At 52.3% G+C, this 19,036-nt stretch overlaps 1 protein-coding gene across 5 annotated transcripts in view; it reads left to right on the top strand.

Annotated features, from left to right (window-relative positions):
• The window catches only part of TCF20 (transcription factor 20), a 110,177-nt gene extending 92,103 nt beyond the window's left edge, over positions 1-18,074 (top strand). The window contains exons 2-5 of one of the 5 annotated variants that reach the window (XR_008300557.1): positions 2,469-2,562; positions 3,837-3,876; positions 10,344-10,393; positions 16,805-18,074. Coding sequence is in view for 4 of the 5 variants with exons in the window: in XM_053226874.1 (XP_053082849.1) it covers positions 2,469-2,562; positions 10,344-10,393; positions 10,706-10,792 (231 nt within the window). In the remaining variant the exon portion in view is untranslated. Of the gene's footprint in view, positions 1-2,468; positions 2,563-3,836; positions 3,877-10,343; positions 10,394-10,705; positions 11,015-11,529; positions 11,658-16,804 lie in introns of those variants that run through there. The other 4 variants (XM_027070589.2, XM_027070588.2, XM_053226874.1 and 1 more) reach the window with 4 other exon arrangements.
• Positions 18,075-19,036: the final 962 nt, after the last annotated feature.

Raw genomic sequence — 19,036 nt, 5'->3', positions numbered from 1 at the left:
CTTCCCTTTCCTGTCTGTGAACTTGGGTGATGACAAATCCTGCTCTCCAGGTTGCTTTTCATAGGGGGTCTGTGTAGAATGTCTGGTTTTTGTTTTTTTTTTTTTCCTTAAAAAGTTTTTAATGTTTATTTATTTTTGAGAGAAAGAGCGCAAACAGGGGAGGAGCAGAGAGAGAGAGAGAGAGGGAGGCACGGAATCAGAAGCAGGCTCCAGGTTCTGAGCTGTCAACACAGAGCCCAACGCAGGGCTCAAACTCACGAACCGCGAGATCATGACCTGAGCCAAAGTCCGACGCTTAACCAACTGAGCTACCCAAGTGCCCCAAAAGTGATTTTTTTTTAAGTGTCCTCCCCCTTAACAGTCTGGAGATGGGATGGTCCCTGACCTAGTTAATGTAATCCTTAGCAGGGTCTCAGAGGTCCAGGTTCCCTCCACCCTGTCACTTTGCTGTCCTCAGCAGCTTGGGCTTTATCTTCACAGCTGTCCCCTCGTGGTGATATGAAGATGGCGGCAGATCTTACCATCCCATCCTCACAGAGGCCGAGTGAGCAGACAGCCTGTTCCTGCCTCTTGTCCCTTTTTAAGAGGAGTGAAACTTCCTTAGAAGTTCCTTAAACTGCAGACTTGCCTTCCAGAAATGCTTGCTGCACCCACCTGTAAATGACCACCACTGATTGAGATTCACTCTCCAGGGTAGAGAGGGCCTGGAGCACAAGCGCTCTGGATACCTGACTGTTGGGGGCTCCTGGAGTCAGAGGTGGGGCAGCAGGAGTTGCTGCGGGCAGGGCCCCTGACCAATCAGCCATGTTCCCTTTGTCCTGAAGGTGCTCTGTGGCACGGACAAAGGTAGGTACTGTCCCGGGCCACTCAGAATGCTGCCAGCTGACCTTGGTTTATTCCAGGCCGAGTAATCTTTTGTGCCTTGGCAAGGGTGCGAGGGCACAGGGCAAACATTTACTGATCACCGGCACTCAGAAAGATGTTGGTCTCCTGAGAGGAAGGCAGAGCCCCCGAAAGACCTGTCTTACCACCCTATTCCAGCCAGGTTTGTCTTTGGAGGATGCCAGGGGTGGTCAGCCCGGATCTGCTCTGAGCCGGAGCGAGTGCGCTCTCTCTGGTGCCTCAGGCACCTCATCTGGAGGGAGAGTGGGGAGGTGACGGGGCTGACTGAGCGGGTGTGCGTCAGTGGCACGCAGGGACACCCGTTGCATAGGGGGCACTCGGGCTCTGCGGTCGCTGGCGCTAGTGTGGTTGTAGCGTCAGCACCAGGGAAGCTTGATCCGGCTCCCTGGTCCTGGGCCTGCCACTCTGTGCTGGGGTGTCCCGGGCGTCCCGCCCATTCCACGGCACCATCCAGGCGAGCTTCCTCCCACTGGCAAGGCGGTCCTAACTGCTGCAGATCTGGGGACCACGCTGTCCCCTGAGAGGCTGCCACTTGGGCCCTGCCTTTGCACGAGACAAGAGGGAGAAGGGTGCCGTTGAGGCACTTTGTCTCAGGGAGCACGAGGGCATGTGTGGGGAGCCATTCCTCTCCACAAGTATGACTGCTGAGGGAGAACTTTTTCATGGTACTTTTCCTAGAATCAGGAACAAGTGTCTGGGCCATGCAGGTAGCCTTATCGGGGTGTGCCTCAGCCACCTGAAGAGTCTGCATCCTTCTCGGTAGGGCCAAGTTGGTCGAATTTTACAAATAACGATGACTTTTGATAGGTCACATTTCCTATGCGGACAGGATTGAGAGCTCACAGCCGCCGCATCACAGGATGATAGAGATGTGCCCCGCTTTAAGGAAACCTGCCCATGTAAGGGGGAGCATCTCAATTACAGAATAGTGTCTCACTTAGCCAGAAATTTGTGGCAGGTTTCCTAGTGCATTTAAAATAGGATTTGTGTATAAAAATACCATTTGCACACAGGAGCCCATCTTTTTTGAAAAGGGAAATATACTTGTATTGGGCATTTGGGATAAAGTAGAATAAAAATAAAATCTTACAAATACAAGAACTAGAAACCAAATTCCACTTTTAATTCTAAAAGGTTTATATATAACTCTACTATCTTACCCTCTCCTCCTACCCCAGACTTTCACAGCAGAAATAAACAGGCAAGAGCTGGCATTTTAGGATGCGGCAGGAACAAGGAAAGGACGGGCAAGCATGTGTGCGGGTGGGTGGGCAGGAGGAGCACCATAGGCGAGTCTGGGGACCCTGTCCCACCGCGGTGTTCTGTTTGATCTGTTTGTGGACATTTGTGAGGCCTGGCCTAAAACATTCCTGCTGGATCCTTTCCACCGTGTGGTCAGTGGGTGGCAGGTTAGCAATTGACCAGCCCACCCCCCCACCCCCCCCCCCCCCACCACAGACCTGTAACCACAGAGACGTACTGAGGTATGACAGATGGGGTTTAGGGAAGGCCTGGAGGAGAGGGTGACTCTGGAATGCTGATGTGGTGCACTTCTTTCCTTCCAGAAATGTTCCCACTGCCAGGAGGCAGGTGCCACCTTGGGCTGCTACAACAAAGGCTGCTCCTTCCGATACCATTACCCGTGTGCCATTGACGCAGGTAAGACGGGACTACGTACCCTTATCCAGAGCATCTGAAGGGCGGGACGTACATTTTGGTTCCTTCCCTGCCTTCTTTCCTCTCTTTATAGTTCTTTTTGTCACTTCTGACCCTGTTCTGTTTGTCAACTCTAAAGGAATGCAGAGAGGATAATAAAAAGGAGTGAAATGGGGTCATAATAACAGTTTTATTCATATAATTCACATGACTCACTATTTAAGTGTACAATTCAGTGGTTTTTAGTAGATCCACAAAATTGTGCAGCCATCACCACAATCAGTTTTCGAACATTTTCATCACCTCGTAAATTCCTACCCGTTAGCGGTCACTCGCCCTCCACCCACTCCAGCCCCTGGCAACCACTGATCTACTTCTTGTCGTGATGGATGTGCCTGTTCTGGGGCATTTTGTAGAAGTGGAATCATACCGTACATACTCTTTATGACTGGCTTCTGTCCCTTAGCATAATGTTTTTCAGGTTTATCCATGTTGTGACGCGTGTCACTACTTCATTTTTATTGCCAAACCATATTTTAAGGACACCATATTTTAGGCCATATTTTATTTATCATTTAACAGTCGATGCACGTTTAGGTGTTTAGGTGGTTGTTCACTTTTTTTTTTTTTTTAAATGTTTATTTTTAAGGAAGGAAGAGACGGAGTGTGAGCGGGGGAGGGACAGAGAGGGAGACACAGAATCCGAAGCAGGCTCCAGGCTCCGAGCTGTCAGCATAGAGCCTGATGCGGAGCTCGAATCCGTACAGTGAGATCATGACCTGAGCTCAAATCAGACATTTAACCAACTGAGCCACCCAGGCGTCCCTGCCTTTTCTTATATCTAAGAAACTGTTGCCTAATCCAGAATCACAAAGATTCATGTCTATGTTTTCTTCTAAGAATTTAGCTCTTACACGGGTCTTTGATCCACTTTGAGTTAATTTTTATATATGGTGTGAAGTAGGAGTCCACTTCATTCTTTCCATGTGGATTTCAGTTGTCTTAGCTCCGTTTGTAGAAAAGACTGTTCTTTTCCTCGTGGAATGATCTTGGCACAACTTTGTCAAAAACCAGTTGACCATAGATGGATGGGCTTATTTCTGGACTTTGTCCAGTCCCACGAAGTCTTGATTACTGTAACTTTGTAGTAGATTTTGAAATTGGGAAGTGGGAGTCTTCTAGTTTTATTCCTTTTTTCAAGATTGTTTTGGCTATTCTGGGTCCTTTACTATTTCCTGTGAATTTTAATTAAGATCAACTGGTCTGTTTCTGTACAGAGAAGCCATTGGAGCTCTAGGGATTGCACTGAATCTGCAGGTAAAGTTGGGGGGTTTTCCCATCTTAACCAGTAGTATGTCTTCCAACTCATGACCAGACGAGATAGTTTCACAGTTTAAGTTTTACACTTGTTAAATTTATTCTTAAGTATTTTACTATTTTTGGTGTGATTGTGAGTGGAATTGTTTCCCTGATTTAATTTTCACATTGTTCATTGTGAGCGTATAGAAACACACTTGATTTTGTTATTGATCTTGTATCCTGCAACTTTGCTCAGCTCGTTGATTAGTTCTAATAGTTTTTTAATGGATTTCTACATGCAAGATATGTCATCTGCAAATGGGTAGTTTTACTTCTTCCTTTCCAATCAGATGCCTTTTATTTCTTTTTCTTGCCTAATTGCCCTGGCTAGAACATCTAGCATAATGTTGGGTAGCAATGGCAAGAGCTGACATCCGTGCCTTGTTTCTGACCCATTAAATGTGATGATAGCTATGGGGTTTTCATAGATGTTCTTGATGCAGCTGAGGAAGTTACCTTCTATTCTTAGTTTGTTTAGTGGTTTTATCATGAAAGGATACTGCAGTTTTTCCTTTTTCCATGTCTGTTGATGTGATCAGAGTAGTATTTTGCAGTGTCGTAACTGTTGAAAGAAGGGGAAACTTTCGTCCAGAAAGTCCCATCCAGTGAGTGATGCAGAAGCCTTAAACTTTTTTTTTTTAATTTTTTTTAACGTTTATTTATTTTTGAGACCGAGAGAGACAGAACATGAACAGGGGAGGGGCAGAGAGAGAGGGAGACACAGAATCTGAAACGGGCTCCAGTCTCTGAGCGGTCAGCACAGAGCCCGATGCGGGGCTCGAACTCATGGATCGTGAGATCATGACCTGAGCCGAAGTCGGACGCCTAACCGACTGAGCCACCCAGGCGCCCCAGAAGCCTTAAACTTTTTTTTAATGTGTATTGATTTACTTTTGAGAGAGAGAAAGAGAGTGCAAGTAGGGGAGGGGGAGAGAGAATCCCAAGCAGGTTCTGCGCTGTCAGCACAGAGCCCAGTGCGGAGCATGATCTCACAAATTGTGAGATCATGACCTGAGCCTAAATCAGGAGTCGAATGCTTAAACCGACTGAGCCACCCAAGTGCCCCAATGACACCTTAAATTTTGACTCAGAGCTTTAGCCTGGGAAAGTCCTCTTCTTTTAGACTCCTGTCCTTTCAGTGGACGTTTTCACCTGTAACTTGTTGAGCATGTGACTAAGGGCTTCACCTCAGCGGCCCTCATAATATAGTAAAACCATGGATTGTGAGTAACTTGTTCTGTGCAAACATTTCTAATAAATTTTAACTTGATAAGTGAACAGTGTCTTGCAATACAAGTAGTACGTGACGCCGAATGTCACATCACGACTGAGCCAATGGTTCTTGAAATTCACCTTGATGTACAAGTGCTTTGGATTATAAGCATGTTTCCAGAAGGAATTATGCTCGCAAACCAAGGTTTTACTGTACTTTCATTCAGGAAGGAGGGGGAGAAAAAGGGGAAGGTCCACGAGAGGGCAGCGAGTGGCAGGATGCTTCTTATGCCTGAGTGCTTGAGGAAGGAGTTCCTCCTTCCATGGAGGCAGCCCCGCTCTCCCCAGAAGGTGAGGTTTGATTTAGAATTGGCAGGCAAGAGGGGAGGGCATGGCTGAGCAGGTGGCGGAAGCAGGTACAGCAGCGTGAGGCACACAGAGTAGAATCCGACAGATGCGGGGAGAAGTGTGTTATCTGGATGCTGCTTCCTTCCATTGTGGTTGTTGGAGCTGCAGGCCCTCTGCCTCACAAGTCCTTCTCTTATTCCTCCTTTCCCTCTCTGATTTTCCTTCCGAGTTTCCATAGGAGGCATAGCTGAACACCAGAAAGATCCAGAAAGATAATGCTTATTATGCCAAAGTTAGTTCTCATGAAAGTATGCATTTGCACGTTGAAGGGCAGCTGGTGGCTGGGACGCTGCTTGGCCAGAGCGAGTAAGAAGACAGCCTTAAGATGTCAATTCAGGGATCTTGGGTTTTAGTCCGTCCTTTCCATTCTCTTTCTTCCTTTCCCCTCCATGTTTCTTTGTTGAGTCGGAGCTGTCATTCACCCTGGGTTGTGGTCCAGCATATTCCCGAGTATGGCCATTCATTCCTCTCCCTCAAGAGCCAGCCACTGCCTTTTCTCATTGTCATGATATTGCCCCTGGTTACATTCTCTTTCTAGTTTAAGCTTCGTGGTTTTTAAATGAAGATGTTTAAACATATTAAGTTTGTGGCAGTTTATAATTTTGTGCGGGGAATACTGTAAGATTTGGCTGTCCCAGTCAGTGGCCAGGTGAGAGGTGATCTCCTGCACAGAGGCTTTGCCCAGAAACATCCAGTGAGCCACAGGCAGATAACATCATACACAACCCCCACCCCCGCATGAGTGCGCTCCGTGTCTGCACCCTGGGGCGCCAGCCAGGTTAGGGACCAGGCTCACAGCCTGCCTCCTGGCAGTTTCTCTAGGGATTAAGCAGGGTGCTCGGTAGGACTCTGCCATAATGGGAATGTTCTAGATCTGCACTCTCCAGCATAGTAGCCACAAGCCTTGTGTTACTACTAAGTGCTTAACGTGTGGCTAGTTGGGAATGAGGGACTGAATTTTTATTTTACTTCATTGTATTTAAACTTAAACTTTACATGTCCCCGTGTGGGTAGCGGCTGGAAAGCCTGGGCTTAGTTCACTGCCTCCTCCAAGCTCCGGCGGCGGGACTGGGTTGTCTGGGAAGTGGCGCTGGGCTCCTCTTCCTCTGCAAAGGAGGCTTGCTCAATCCGCCACTCTGCAGGGAAGCAGGGGCTGCTTCACCAGCTGAAGATTAGTAAGAAAATGGTATTTGTCACTCTCTGTTTGAGCCTGTCTTGTGTGGCCTTCCCAGGTGAGTTGAGAACATGACTGTTTGGCAGAAATTGGTGGCCGAGTATCCGGTGAGAGAGGGGCTGCCTGGGTCAGGGGGGCGCCCAGGTGGGGCCAAGGCCCTGACGCTGTTGCCCCAGCTGCTGCTGGCTTTACCGCTGCTCCACGTGAAGATCTGGGACCAAGGAAGCAGCATCACAGGATGACCGTGTCTTGGGATTTATCAGTCTTTTTTGATGACCTGAGTCACAGTGACCCAGAAGGCCACACTGCTCTGTGGGGATAGATGCTTGTGTTTATCCCACAGGGTCTCCTGAGGAATTCCGTTCTATATGTGATGGATCTGTGTGTCCAGGAAAGGCGTTCATTGATTGACTTCCTTCCTAATTATACGTCCCTGGGTTGGAGAGTCCCTCATTGCTACTTGTTGTAAGGAACAGTTGAACACTTTCATCTTTGCCTGGCTGTGAACCACCCAGACCTTTACAGAGCTGTTCGTGTCTAAGAGAGAACTTTTATGGCTGGGGACATCTCCACGGAAACAGAATCTTGTTCTCCTGAGGGTCTGTAGCTGCCACAGCTTCCCTACACCTGTTGTTGGTCCTGCGTTAGTGACATCATGGTTGGCTGTCCTGTGCTACTTGTTCCATCACAGGCGCAGCCTGGGGCTCCGGGGAGATGCAGTGAGGAGAACGTGAGCACTAGTTTCAAAAGAAATGACATATTAATGCAATGAGCCACAGCAATTAAGACCAAAAGAAAAAAAGGACTGCGGTAGCACATTAATAACTACTGTGCATAAAGAATCCAGCCTGGAGGGGATTTTCCTCTTCCCCTCAGGAGGAGGCCCAGCTGGAAACTTGCTTTCTGCAGCCACCCTTGCAGCAGCGTTTAGAAGCCGCTCTTCCACTGCACTTTGATCTTGATCTTGCCACAGAGTGGGTTCAGGGCCCTTGAGCGGACTGGTGTCTGGCCCTTCCCTAGAGGGGCCACGCTCTGCACCCTAGAAGCAGTGCCAAGGCCTTGCTTGCCCTGCCCTGATAGTCCCCTCCTTGGGCCCAGCAAGGCGGGCGAGACTGGCAGGTCCCCGTGTCCCGGCCTGGATTTTACCAATCTAAGTACTAACTAGCTCTGAGGTGGGTTGCAGGTGAGCCGGTGACAGCTTCCGGAGCCTGGCATGTGTGAAGGACATGAGCCCTCCCCTCTCCTTTCCTCCCTCCTCGAGTTTACCATCCACACCCAGGGTGGCTGTGGCTGCATGTGAGTATCTGAAGCTCCAAGGAGCTTGTCATGAGGATCTCAGTGAAGACGAGCGTAGAGAGAAATGAAAGCGGAATCCTCTTCTGGGGCATCGGTGTTTGTGTCTGGAAGCCGTCTTGTTGACGAGACAACCTTGTGAGTCTTTTCCAGCGTGTGTGATGATCCGGCAAGCCATTTACTTTGACTTCAGTGTGTGGAAGTGCTGACCAGGCCCTCTGGCCAGTGCGGGATATCACCAGGGGCTTAAGGAAAACAAATCGAGAGGCTGGCTGGCTGTGTAGGGCGGGCGCCTGCTGAGAGACCTCAGGAAAGGCCTCACCACGCCCCTTCCCCCCAGCAAGGGCTGGTTCGAGGCAGCCAAGAAGAGGCTCCCCGTGCCCTTGCGGGTGTCTAAGCTCTCTGGCCCTGGTTCTTGTGCCTGCCAGGAGCGTGATGGCGGTTCCTGGTGGCCTGTGGGTATTCCAAGCACAGATGAGAGCGTTTGTCTGCAGTCTGTCTGCGCGGGAGATGTTGCCACAGGTGGACGTGGTCTCTGGCAGATTTTGTTAGGAGCCTTGCATTTGCAGAAGTACCTGACATTAACTCTAGTTGCTTGTAGTGTGTACTTAGATTACTTTATTTCTTTTCTGCTTTTTAACTTAGAGGGAACGTGTTTCCTAGCTTCAGACATATTTTACTAATGGTCTCTCACAGCTGGTGACTCCTCGTGGCTGGGAGGCGGACGGAGCCGCCTCTGCCTCTCGGGTGGCACCGTTTCCAGCCAGCGTGGTCCCCCTCCTCGTTTCTCTAAACCCCTATGGCGTCGAGGTGGCCGAGCCCCACGTGGGCTCTGCCGTTTGTTTCTCTGTGGCCCAACCTAGAGACCGCCAGCACGCGGCGCTGCTAAAGCCCAGGTAAGGAGCAAGTGCTTCCCTTGAGCTCCAGTTGTCTGTGTCCTGCTGTTCATAAGCTCTCTGGCAGATTGGAGCAGCGGGAGCCTTGGTCACGCCATGTACTTGTGGGTTTTAAATTAACACATTTCATTTACTGCCATGCTATTTGCTTGCAGGGGGAGGGCTCGGAGGTTAGCGGACTTGCGGAGCTCCTGTGCCCTGAGGCTTGCCCCGGGAGCAGGGAGGCTGCCTGCCCACCCCTGGGTGTTCAGAGGCTCCAGGGGGAGGCAGTGATGGGACAGGCCCGGCCCAATTATGAAAGGGTCTTTTTCTGTTTGTTTAAGATACAAAGGACCTCAGAAGTTTTCATTTGTGTGTTCCCTTGCTCATTACTATTTCATCTGAAATCTGTGGGTACACAGGCTGCGAATTTGGACCTCAGTTTAAACCTGAGTTAAATCATACATTTAACAAGGCTAAGTACCGTGGCTGCCTCCCGCCATGGTGCCCGGGAGCTCTCTGAGAATGTGCGATCAATATTTATTAACATTCTGCCATCACATCTTGCACCGGTGACCTGGCTGTCGGTCTCCGGGAGCTGTGGTGTGCAGAGCGAATTCATTAATTAGATCTCTTCGCCCCGCTCCACACGCTACCCCTGTGCCACGGAGCTCGACTCACCTGGAGGCAGATGCGTGTCCTTGCTGTCAGCGAGGATGCTGTCACCACGTTAAAAGTTGGAATGAATCATTTTCCTCCAAGGATTAGTAACCCCCTCGTGGGATTTCGTTTTCCCCTGAAGCATTTAGTGTGGATTATGTGGTTCGTGTCGGGAACTTTCTCCTGTGTCTCTGTGGGTTGTACAGCAAAGGTGATAGATGGCAGGGCTGGCAACAGAGGAGAAAGGTGCCTCCGGATTTGGGGCATTTTCACAGGGAAGCTTCAGCTTGGGCCTGTGGGAGGGGCTTAGCCTAGAATCAGGGATCTTAAAAATAAGATTTATTGGAGGTTGTTTCTCATTATTAAAATAATATGGTGTAATCGTGGAAACATGTAAAAAAATAAAATAAAATAAAATCACCTATGTGGTCTTGCTGCCCAGAGAGAAGCACTGTTAGATTTTGGTAAATTTCCTTTCTTTTTTAAAATGCATATATAACACACTTGGTTAAAATTAGGATTGTACTTCTATATTTATGTATCCTGGCATTTCAAGCCATTTTTGTGTCATGAGTGTTTCCCTGTACCACTGGCTGTTTTGAAACACTAATGCTTTAAGTGACTGATGTTCCATCATGTTGCAGTCCCGTAGTTTATTTGGGGGTGTTTCTGATGTTTTAGAAACGCCAGTGCGGGGGCCTCCTATCTCCATGTCTGACCCTGTCAGTCCTGGCTAGCGTGGCCCCACTCCCCTTGGGCTGTGCTGTCTGCCAGCTGTCTGACTGCCCCTTTCTGTCTTGCAGATTGTTTGCTACATGAGGAGAACTTCTCGGTGAGGTGCCCCAAGCACAAGGTGAGTCAGAGCTAGTGCCCCCGGCAGGCTGCGGGGGGAGGGGCGGCGGGGTTCTGCACGAGCTACAGACCAGAATTTGGAGAACCCTTGTGATCGGACTCCGGTCCGCTCCTGGCCCTGGGAGGGCAGAGAGGCCCTGTGCTCTCTGGGGTAGGTCTCTCCCTGCAGGAGGGAGACCTGTGCCCTGGGGCGACACCCCCCCCCCCCCATGTGGTGTGGGAGGCTGGGAGAGATGTCTGGAAGCAGAAGGTGTGTATCTGATAAGAGAAATGCGAAGATGAAACTCAATAAAACCACTGATTTCCATTTTAGTTTAATGGAACCCCAGTTCACAGGTTGGCGCAAGGTAAGATTGGTTGTAGGCCTTGGTGCATAATCAGAGGCATTTTCCCAGACTGAAAGAAATAAGACTTGACTCCAGGGCTTTGCTGGGAAACTCAGTCTCTTCTAGATCTTACCTCACTCAGCGGAAGCGACCTGTGGTGTGGTTGGTGGGCCCCCGCCACCTGATTTCCCACATCATTCAAGAGGCGTCTCTCCTCTCTTGGTGGCCCCTTTAGGAAATGATGGAAGATCTGGGGTGACTGGGCCATTGCTGAACCAGCACGTGTGGGGGAGGAGGGAGGGAGGGTGCAGAGGGGGGTGCGGGGAAGCCCTGGAGAGGATGGGGGCTGCGGCCAAGGTCTGTCGCCTCCTGGAGCTCCTGCAGCGGCCGTGCTGTCCTCTGGCTGAGGTCACACTGACACCTGGTGGTCACTGGACGCTCACAGGCTTCAGTCTCCGACTGGGGCCAGAGCGAACTAAGAAGCCATCCTGACAGTCTGCCTTCAAAACACTTCTGAAAGATGCTTACTCTGGCTTTTCTTTAAAAGTTTACTTCCAGAGATGGATCCTAGGATCTTATAGTATTCTCTTCGAGTTAATTTGCATTTTTTTTTATTTTTTAAACTTCTCTAATGGTCACATTTTGTCTTAGAAAACCCTGTCTGAATATCTCCTGTTTGTCATTCAATACTGACTCTTTGCTTTTTCTTTCCTTTTCCATGTGCCATTCCTCTCCTCGCCTCTGCCCTCCCTGACCCCCACACTGTTCTTCTGTCCCTCCTGTCTCGTGTCCTTGGCTTTGCCGGTGTCAGCCTCCCCTCCCATTCCCCCTCCCCCCCTTGCAGAACAAGACAGCGAAAGGCAGCCTCAGCACAGAGCAGTCGGAGCGGGGGTGAGGGGGGCAGAGTGCTCGTGGGAATGGAAAGTACAGCAAGCACAGGTGAGTCGGGGCCGGCACCCCTGCCAGAGTCCCGGTGGGTGTCATGGCCTCTGCCCTCCTGCTCGCCCCAGGCCCGGCTGCACCCAGGCCTTTAATCACGTGGACGGCCGACACCAGGTGGATAGAACGTCTCCCCGTCCGTCGCTTAGCTTCCCTGGAGCCCGAGGAGGGGTGATTGAGGCTGTCCCGTTGCCCGTCGGAGCTCACAGTGACCGAGCTGAAGTCAGGCCGTGCGCGCGTGCGTGTGCGCGCGCGCGCGTGCATGTGTGGTGCTCCCGGAGGCTTCTGGGACAGACCCTGCCAGCAGCCCACCCCCTGTGTCCGACTCAGAAATGCTTCTAGTCAGGGGGCTGTCCTTTTTTATTTATTCCCTCTCTGTAAAGCTTATGGTGGCTTTTCCTTTGAAAAACAAAAAAATTCCCAGTTTTGTTCTTTGAAATCTCTTTCCCCAAGTACTGTGAAGGACTCCTTTGCGCAAAAGTACAAAGGGAAGGAAAATCCCCTCAAAGATTTAGGAGACTTTAGCATCCGATTTAATTTTACTCCTAAAAACCTCAAGAGATTGAGTTATGCTTTTTGCGAGTGTGTCCGGGCTCGTGGTCAGGGCGGCGTGCATCTGTGAAAACGGGATTAGAGGACCAGCGTCCCCAGAGGCAGCGGGCGTCCCCTCCTCCCCAACTGGCTTCCTTGCCCCCCCCCCTGCCCACACATAGAGTCACTGAGGACTGAGCAAAAGAGACCATAAAGAGAAAAAAAGAAAAGCCACAATGTAACTTGAGGCGGTTGCTCCTATAGGATGGGGTGGGGGGAGCCAGTTGTCTCAGAAATGTTCATTAAGGGATTATTTCTCTTCAAATGAAGGGCTTCTGTGTTGACTCCCGGCGTCTGAGAGCCACACACAGGTGCGCTTAGTCTGTGGCACGTTTCCTCCCCCTGTTACAACCGGCAGATTCCACCTTTCTCTGGGATACCCAACAGTAATTTGAGGAAAAAATAGAATTTGTCTCAGACAGTGGCGGTTTTTGTCCTTTGAGAAGTCCTCGTTCTTCAGGTGGGTCCTGGTACAGAATTCCAGAGAAGCCCCCTCTGCTCCGCCGTGGAGGCTGCAGGGCTGTGGAGACCTGTGGTGCTTTCTCGAGGGGGCTGTCGAGTGAGGCCTTTGCAGTTAGGCCTGTCTTCCTCTCCCAGGGAGGGGGCTGAGGAATGGAAGGGACAGAGCAGAAAAGGTGGTTGGGTCTCAGGAACCAAATGAGCCACTGCTGCTAGCAGCAGCCCTGGGTTTCTGGAATGCAGCGAGGCCACTGTTCCTGTCCTCCTTCCCCACCGAGCAGCCCCTGGGGCAAGACAGCAGGCTGGTTGCTTTTTGTTTCCGTTGGCCTTTGTCCTGTGCCTGGGCTCTGCCTTCTTCCTGTCAACTCCACTGCCTGGCTGCCGGGCAGAGCCACATGCTACAGGGGCCACGAGGAACATTCTGGAAGTGCCCTTGGATGACCAGGTTAGGGAAAGAACCAGTTGGTGCTGAGTGCCTTTTGTTTTTGTCCCAGAATCCCAGCTCATGTTTGGAGAGGGATAAAAACAAAAAAAGGAAGTCTGAGCCCTGGGCCTGGTGAGCAGAACTCCAGTTGGGAATTTTAATTTCGTTCATCAACTGCTTCCTCTCCAGCCAGCCTTGGGCCCTGCCAGCCAGTAGCCCTTGGCCCCCGCGTGGAGCAGGAAGCTTCAGCATTCAGACCTCAGTGTCGGTGTGTGCTTCCCACGTGCACAAAAGACACTGCAGCTCTGAGTGGTGACGGCCTGGCCCATCGGTGTGGGGTCCAGCTTTGTCCACCTGAAATGATTTTCTTCATACGCTGTCCCCACAAGGCGGGACCCTTGTCCCGCTTTCTCAGTTCAGCCATCTCGTTGAGAGCAGCGGCCCTCCACAGATTGTATGGGAACCCCAGCAATCGGAGACAGAGAACATTTCATCTTGGGGCCCTTTCTAGGAACAGAGAGCCACAATCAATGGGTGACCCTGACAAGGCAGGGAAGGGACAGGAGTACATGAGTCCTGCTTCTTGGTGCCCCCCTTTCTCACACAGAAAGTGCTATGTAACCAGGGGCAGGCCGCTAAATGCCTCTGCTTCTGTTTCTTCTGTAAAGAGAGGAATGACGATGGCCCACCTTGTGAGGATTTGGTCAAGAAATGTCTTTAACGTGTCTGTGCAGTGTAGCGTGGGGTGCTGGCCTGCCGTGCCCAGCTGGGTGGGACCCTGTGCCTCCCTGTCTAACACAAAGCCCGGGGGCTGGGAGGTGGGGGAGTTCTAGTCCTTCCGGGACAAGGTACCTGCACTTGTCCCTCAGCAGGCCAACATGGCCAGGGTGGAAAGCTCCTTGGGCAGACAGTCACCCAGTGGGCCGCCTCTTCCGCACTTGTGAGTGTCAGGAGGCAGGGCGACAGGCCGGTGGGTGCCCGCCCTCGCCCTGTGCTAACTCCTAACCGTGCCTCCAAAGGCCTATAGGAGTGTCCAGTGAGCTCCTCGGAGGCCAGACTTCCTCCCTAGGGGCCTTGGCACTTGCCATCCCCCTGGGCCTGGGTACTCTCCCCCCCGCCGCCCCCCCCCCCCCTTCAGTGACAGGCTCCCTCTCCTCTCGGGTCTCTGCTTCCATGTCACTTGCTCACGAGGCCTTCCCTCCTGAGCCCCTGTCTAACCACCTCCTTCCCAGGCTGCAGCCTTCTTAGGCCAATTTGGAATCATTTGTTTGCTTGCGTATGTGCCTCTCCAGTAAACTGTGTCCCCACCGAGGACAGGAACCGTGTTTGGATCTGCCCGCTTGTGCCCTAGCCCAGCGTGCGCACAGGGCAATGCGGGCAGTCGGTTAGAGGGGGGCACGCACCCCAGAGAAGAAAGTGGCACACAGTCCCACCCCGACAGGTGGAAACTGGCCAGGTAGGGTGGGCTGGGGTGATGGATTCTGGCTGCGGTTAGAGAAGGTTGGGGAAGGCAGGCTGTGCCTGTGCGGCCAGAGGCCTGGCCAGGCCACAGAGGTGACGCTGAAGGGGAAGGAAGGTGAGAGCAGGAGTCCGGGAAGGCTGTAGCCCAGGGTGAGACCCTGTTCGCTGGCAGCCGGACACCAAGGTGCCTTTTACAGAGAGTGGCTGCGGCTGGCACGGCATTTGCCCCTGGCTCCCCGCCTGGGACCATGCTGTCTCGGCCACGTCCCATGTGGTTGGACAAGACCACGCGGTGACTGAGGCTCGAAGGCAGGGTCCCGGGGGCCCAGACAGAAGGGCTTTGCTGGGTGGGAGCCCCAGTCCCAGCAGCCCCTGTCAGCAGCCCCCGTGGCTTTGGGTCCCCGTGAGACGGGGGTCAGGCCTTGGTGTCCTCACGAGGACCCCTGTAAAACTGCTGGCATAGTACCTGGCACCCGAATTTTCTTCCTGTGCTCCCTGTCGAAGGAACAGCTTTTTAGAAATAGCTCTGAGAAGTTAGGGTCCCCTGACATTCAAGGGGTCACATATTCAGGGCAGTCTGACATCAGACCCTGAGGAAAGGTCCCTGTTAGCAAGGCTGGCAGACAGAGCCAGGCAGGAGGTGCTATAAAGGCCACGGCTGCCTAGACTACCAGACGCTCCAGAGCCCGAGGTCAGCACCCTGCCGAGTCCCCCCACCCCGGCCAGGCTGACCCCAGGTGCTGGGCCTGCTTCATTCTGAGGTTGGGGGCCGGGGTGGGGCCTGCTCTTCTGAGCAGCCAACAGGCTGGGGCTGCAGGCCCAGCGCTGTGCCAAGGGACCCCACCCTGTCCCTCCCTCCACACGCAGGGCCTTACGCGGTGTGCCTGGACGGGTGTCCTGCGTCCCCAGCAAGATTCCCCACTCTGGCTGTCGCTTGAGTCATCCCATCAGCTCCACCCTTGTCATCACCTTTACACGGGACCTTTGGTTCTCTCCCCTCCCCTGGCGGCCTTCACCTCAGGAAAACCAGAGGGCGGAGTGGAGAGTCTCCCCGTGCTGGGGGCCGGAAGGGCCGGGGCGACCTCTGGGGCCCAGGGCCACCTCCAGAACTAGGGAAGCCACGCTGTCGCCGTGGACGTCCTGAGTGGCTGCTGGAGCCCTGGAGTTTGCCTCACCTGAGTGGGATGATGTTGTTCTGCTGTCTCTGCAGAAGGGCTTCCCGTGTAACCATGTTTTACGCCAAGCAGTTAGGCATCTCTTTTCGGCAAGGGCAGGTATACGTTCGGGTGCTTCTAAATAGAAGGTTCTTGGCTCCTGCACACAGATAGCCTTCTTAACTGTCCTGCCTCTTAGTTGTATGAGGACAGAAAAGGGACAGCACCGCCCGCCTGGGGGTTATTTGTTGGAGGGGGGCACCCGAGGGGGTCGGAGGGAGAGGGGGGCACTCTGAGTAGCAGGGAGCAGGTCGGGGGGAGGCCTCCGCCACTCTCGGCTTCCGCTGATTGTTCGGCACTGGTCCTCGGAAGCCGCGTGTCTCTCTCAGACCTCTGCCCGCACAGTGACCGTGAGGTAGTCTGAGGAGGCCCCCGGCACTGCCCCACTGGCCCCCGGGTGTTGTCTGGATCATCTTTCTGAGCCTGGAGCCTGGGCTGGAAGAGGAACCGTGGCAGGGGGCGCCCGGGGAGCCTCAGAGCTGGCTCTGCCCTCCCTGTCAGAGCCGCCGGCCGGAGAGTGTTCTTTTGTCATGTGAAGTATCACTCTTGTCAACCGCCAGCAGCTGTGGCGGTGAGTGGTTCTTCCACAGATCGCCTGGGCGCTCAGCCACCTCTGTGAGGACCGCTCTGGGCCGCCACAGTGCCGAGCCCCACTCCGGGCCCCTGGTGGTGGCATCCTGAGCAGGGGTCACCCCAAGAGCTGCCCGGCTCCGGGGCAGCCCCCACCAGGACAGTTGGGGAGCCCTTTCCTGGCCTCAGTTCCTTCCGTTCGCCGGGGAGGCAGCCGCACCTCGGGGCACAGAGTCTAGTCACAGAGCAGCCGGCGGGGTCACTGCTATCTTTAACCGTGTTCCTGGCCACCACCGGTCTTGGGGGGTCTCCTGCCTCGATGGCACCGTTGTGGGGGGGTCTGCAGCCGCTGGACCCACGGAGTGGGGGCTGTCGGCCGCAGGGCCGCACGGAGGTTCCCAGCACCCAGTGTCGGTTCTGTCTTCCAGGTGAGACTGTGGAGATGAGAAGGTGGTGGACACTCGCGATGGAACCAGAACCGTCCTGCTGTGCGGCCCCGCCCCGCCCGCCCTGCCCCGCCAGCACCTCCTCCCTAAGTCCTTACATCACACCCAAACCGTGACACCACAGGAAAGAAAGACCCAAGAAGTTGGAATGGCTGTTTCCATGGACACGATCTCCATAGTGACAATGTGGGGGGAGGGGGGTGGGGTGGGATGATGGGAAAGGGGGGGTTAAAAGGGTGGGATAAAAATATATATATATAAATCTATTTTTAGTCTGGAAAGACTTTGTTTAAATGAAAGGTGCGCTATCCCTTTTGATTCTATTTTAAAATTCTCTAGTTAAAGAACTCCAAATTTGTTCCAATAACAGTGAAATTTAAGTGTGAAATTGAACAAGCTGGTCTCATAAAGGACGGGGTGTGGCTTTGATCTTTAGCCTGCCTCACGCCGGTTCAGAGAGCTGCAGACCCAGGGTTGAGAGAGCAGACAGACCACACCGGAACCATCCTTTGTCGTTAATTTGTCTCAAAGTGGGAAGGTTTGGGGGTTGGGGGGGTGGGGGATGTGGGGACGGTCCGTGTTCTCAAGAGTGGGGGAATGATGTTTAAACACAAATAAATTTTTTCATTTCCAGAAACACTATTTATTTATTATTTTTAAAATTTTTATCTTTTTGGGGGGTGAGATTGGCAGATGTCCCAAGGTCACAGCTATGTCCTGGGTCACTGTGGCCAGTGAGAACCACGAGCGCCCCACTAAGTGCGCCCGGCAGGCAGGGTCAGGGGGTGGCCTGCCTCTGGACGCATTCCTGGCAGCTGTACCCTGTTCCTCCCCCCCCCCCCCAGGCCGAAGGACGGGACAGGAAATCTAAGTTGTAGGACTCGGCACACGGGGGAGGGGCTGTTGAGTGCCATCAGTGTGGTTAGGCTGACCAGGAACACCCAGTTAGCCCTTTTTTCTTTTGCTTTCGTTTTTATAAAGGAAAAGGGGGCCTGTCAGGTGAGCAGCTCCACGCTACATGATTCTTTATGTTGTATTGTTTTGTTTTGTAAATTGTATAATTTTTAAATATCTGAGTTTTAAAAAAAGAAGAAAAAAGTACAAAAAAAATCTTGTTAAGGCCTTAAGAAGGGGTTAGTGCATCTTTCAGGGGTCACTCTGCCGTGGGGATAAAATGGCTGTTTCACAAACAGTTTTATTTAAAAAACAAAAAAAAAAAAATCAAAAAATAATAAACTTCATTTTAACCTTGTTTCCTTTTTTCGTTTAATGTAAAGCAAACGCGTCTCTTCCTCCTCCCATTCCAGCCCCAAAGGTGGCTTTGCTCCACTGCATCTGACTGTCCAGCCGAGCCCCAGCCTCCCGCGCGCCCCCCCCCCCCGTGGCCCTCGCAGAGGGGCCTGGAAGGACACAAAACCCAAGCTCCTCTGCGGCCCCGCCCGGGCGGGTGGAAGTCAGCCAGTGTGCGGGGACGGGCAGATTTACTTAAGTTGGTATGAGGACAGATTTCCAATCAACATTAATTTTCAAGGTTATAAAAAAATAATGCAATGTTAATGGACTTTTCTAGAGAACAGAAATACTGGAAGGAATGTTGTGAAGTAGAAATAAGCAATTATAAATGAGTTCTTGTGTGCTCATCAATTTGGGACTGCAGAAATGGCAGATTAATTCTGTTTTAATGGCTCCATCAAGCCGTGCGGCCCATTTCTCATTTCGCTCTCCGGGACGGAGGCGTGGGTGGGTGTGCTGGGCGGGCTGTGGGACCTGCATGGAAATGACGGCTTTTTGAGCCGCACGGCTTTCCGTCTGGTCTTGACTTGGCGTTAACACGGTTCAAATGAAATTGATAGATTTCAGGTGTCAGGGGCTAAACCACAAACCTTGAAAAATATGTGTCTTGAGGAAAATATTTTCCCAATGGCAAATGATTCTTTGTCATTTTGCTTTTATTCTTCTGTCCCCTTTTGACTTGCCGATGATACTTGAGCGAGGCACATGGGATGATTCTAGGACTTTCCTCAAACTGGCTTCTGAAATGACCGTTTCCCCGGGGCGTGGCTGCGTTCCACACTCCGCTCCTGGCTCCGGCTTTCCAGCTTCTGCAGGAAGCCTCACCTCCTGCATTTTAAGTTCATAGCAGTATTGAGCAGAAGTTACAGAACGTGCCCGTGTGTTCCCGGTCCCCCCACACACAGCCTACCCCAGCCAAGC

The sequence above is a fragment of the Acinonyx jubatus genome, chromosome B4 (assembly GCF_027475565.1).
Source record: "Acinonyx jubatus isolate Ajub_Pintada_27869175 chromosome B4, VMU_Ajub_asm_v1.0, whole genome shotgun sequence".
Lineage (NCBI taxonomy): Eukaryota > Metazoa > Chordata > Mammalia > Carnivora > Felidae > Acinonyx > Acinonyx jubatus.
The sequence above is the reverse complement of the archived record's forward strand: the minus strand, read 5'-3'. Positions and strand labels throughout refer to the sequence as shown.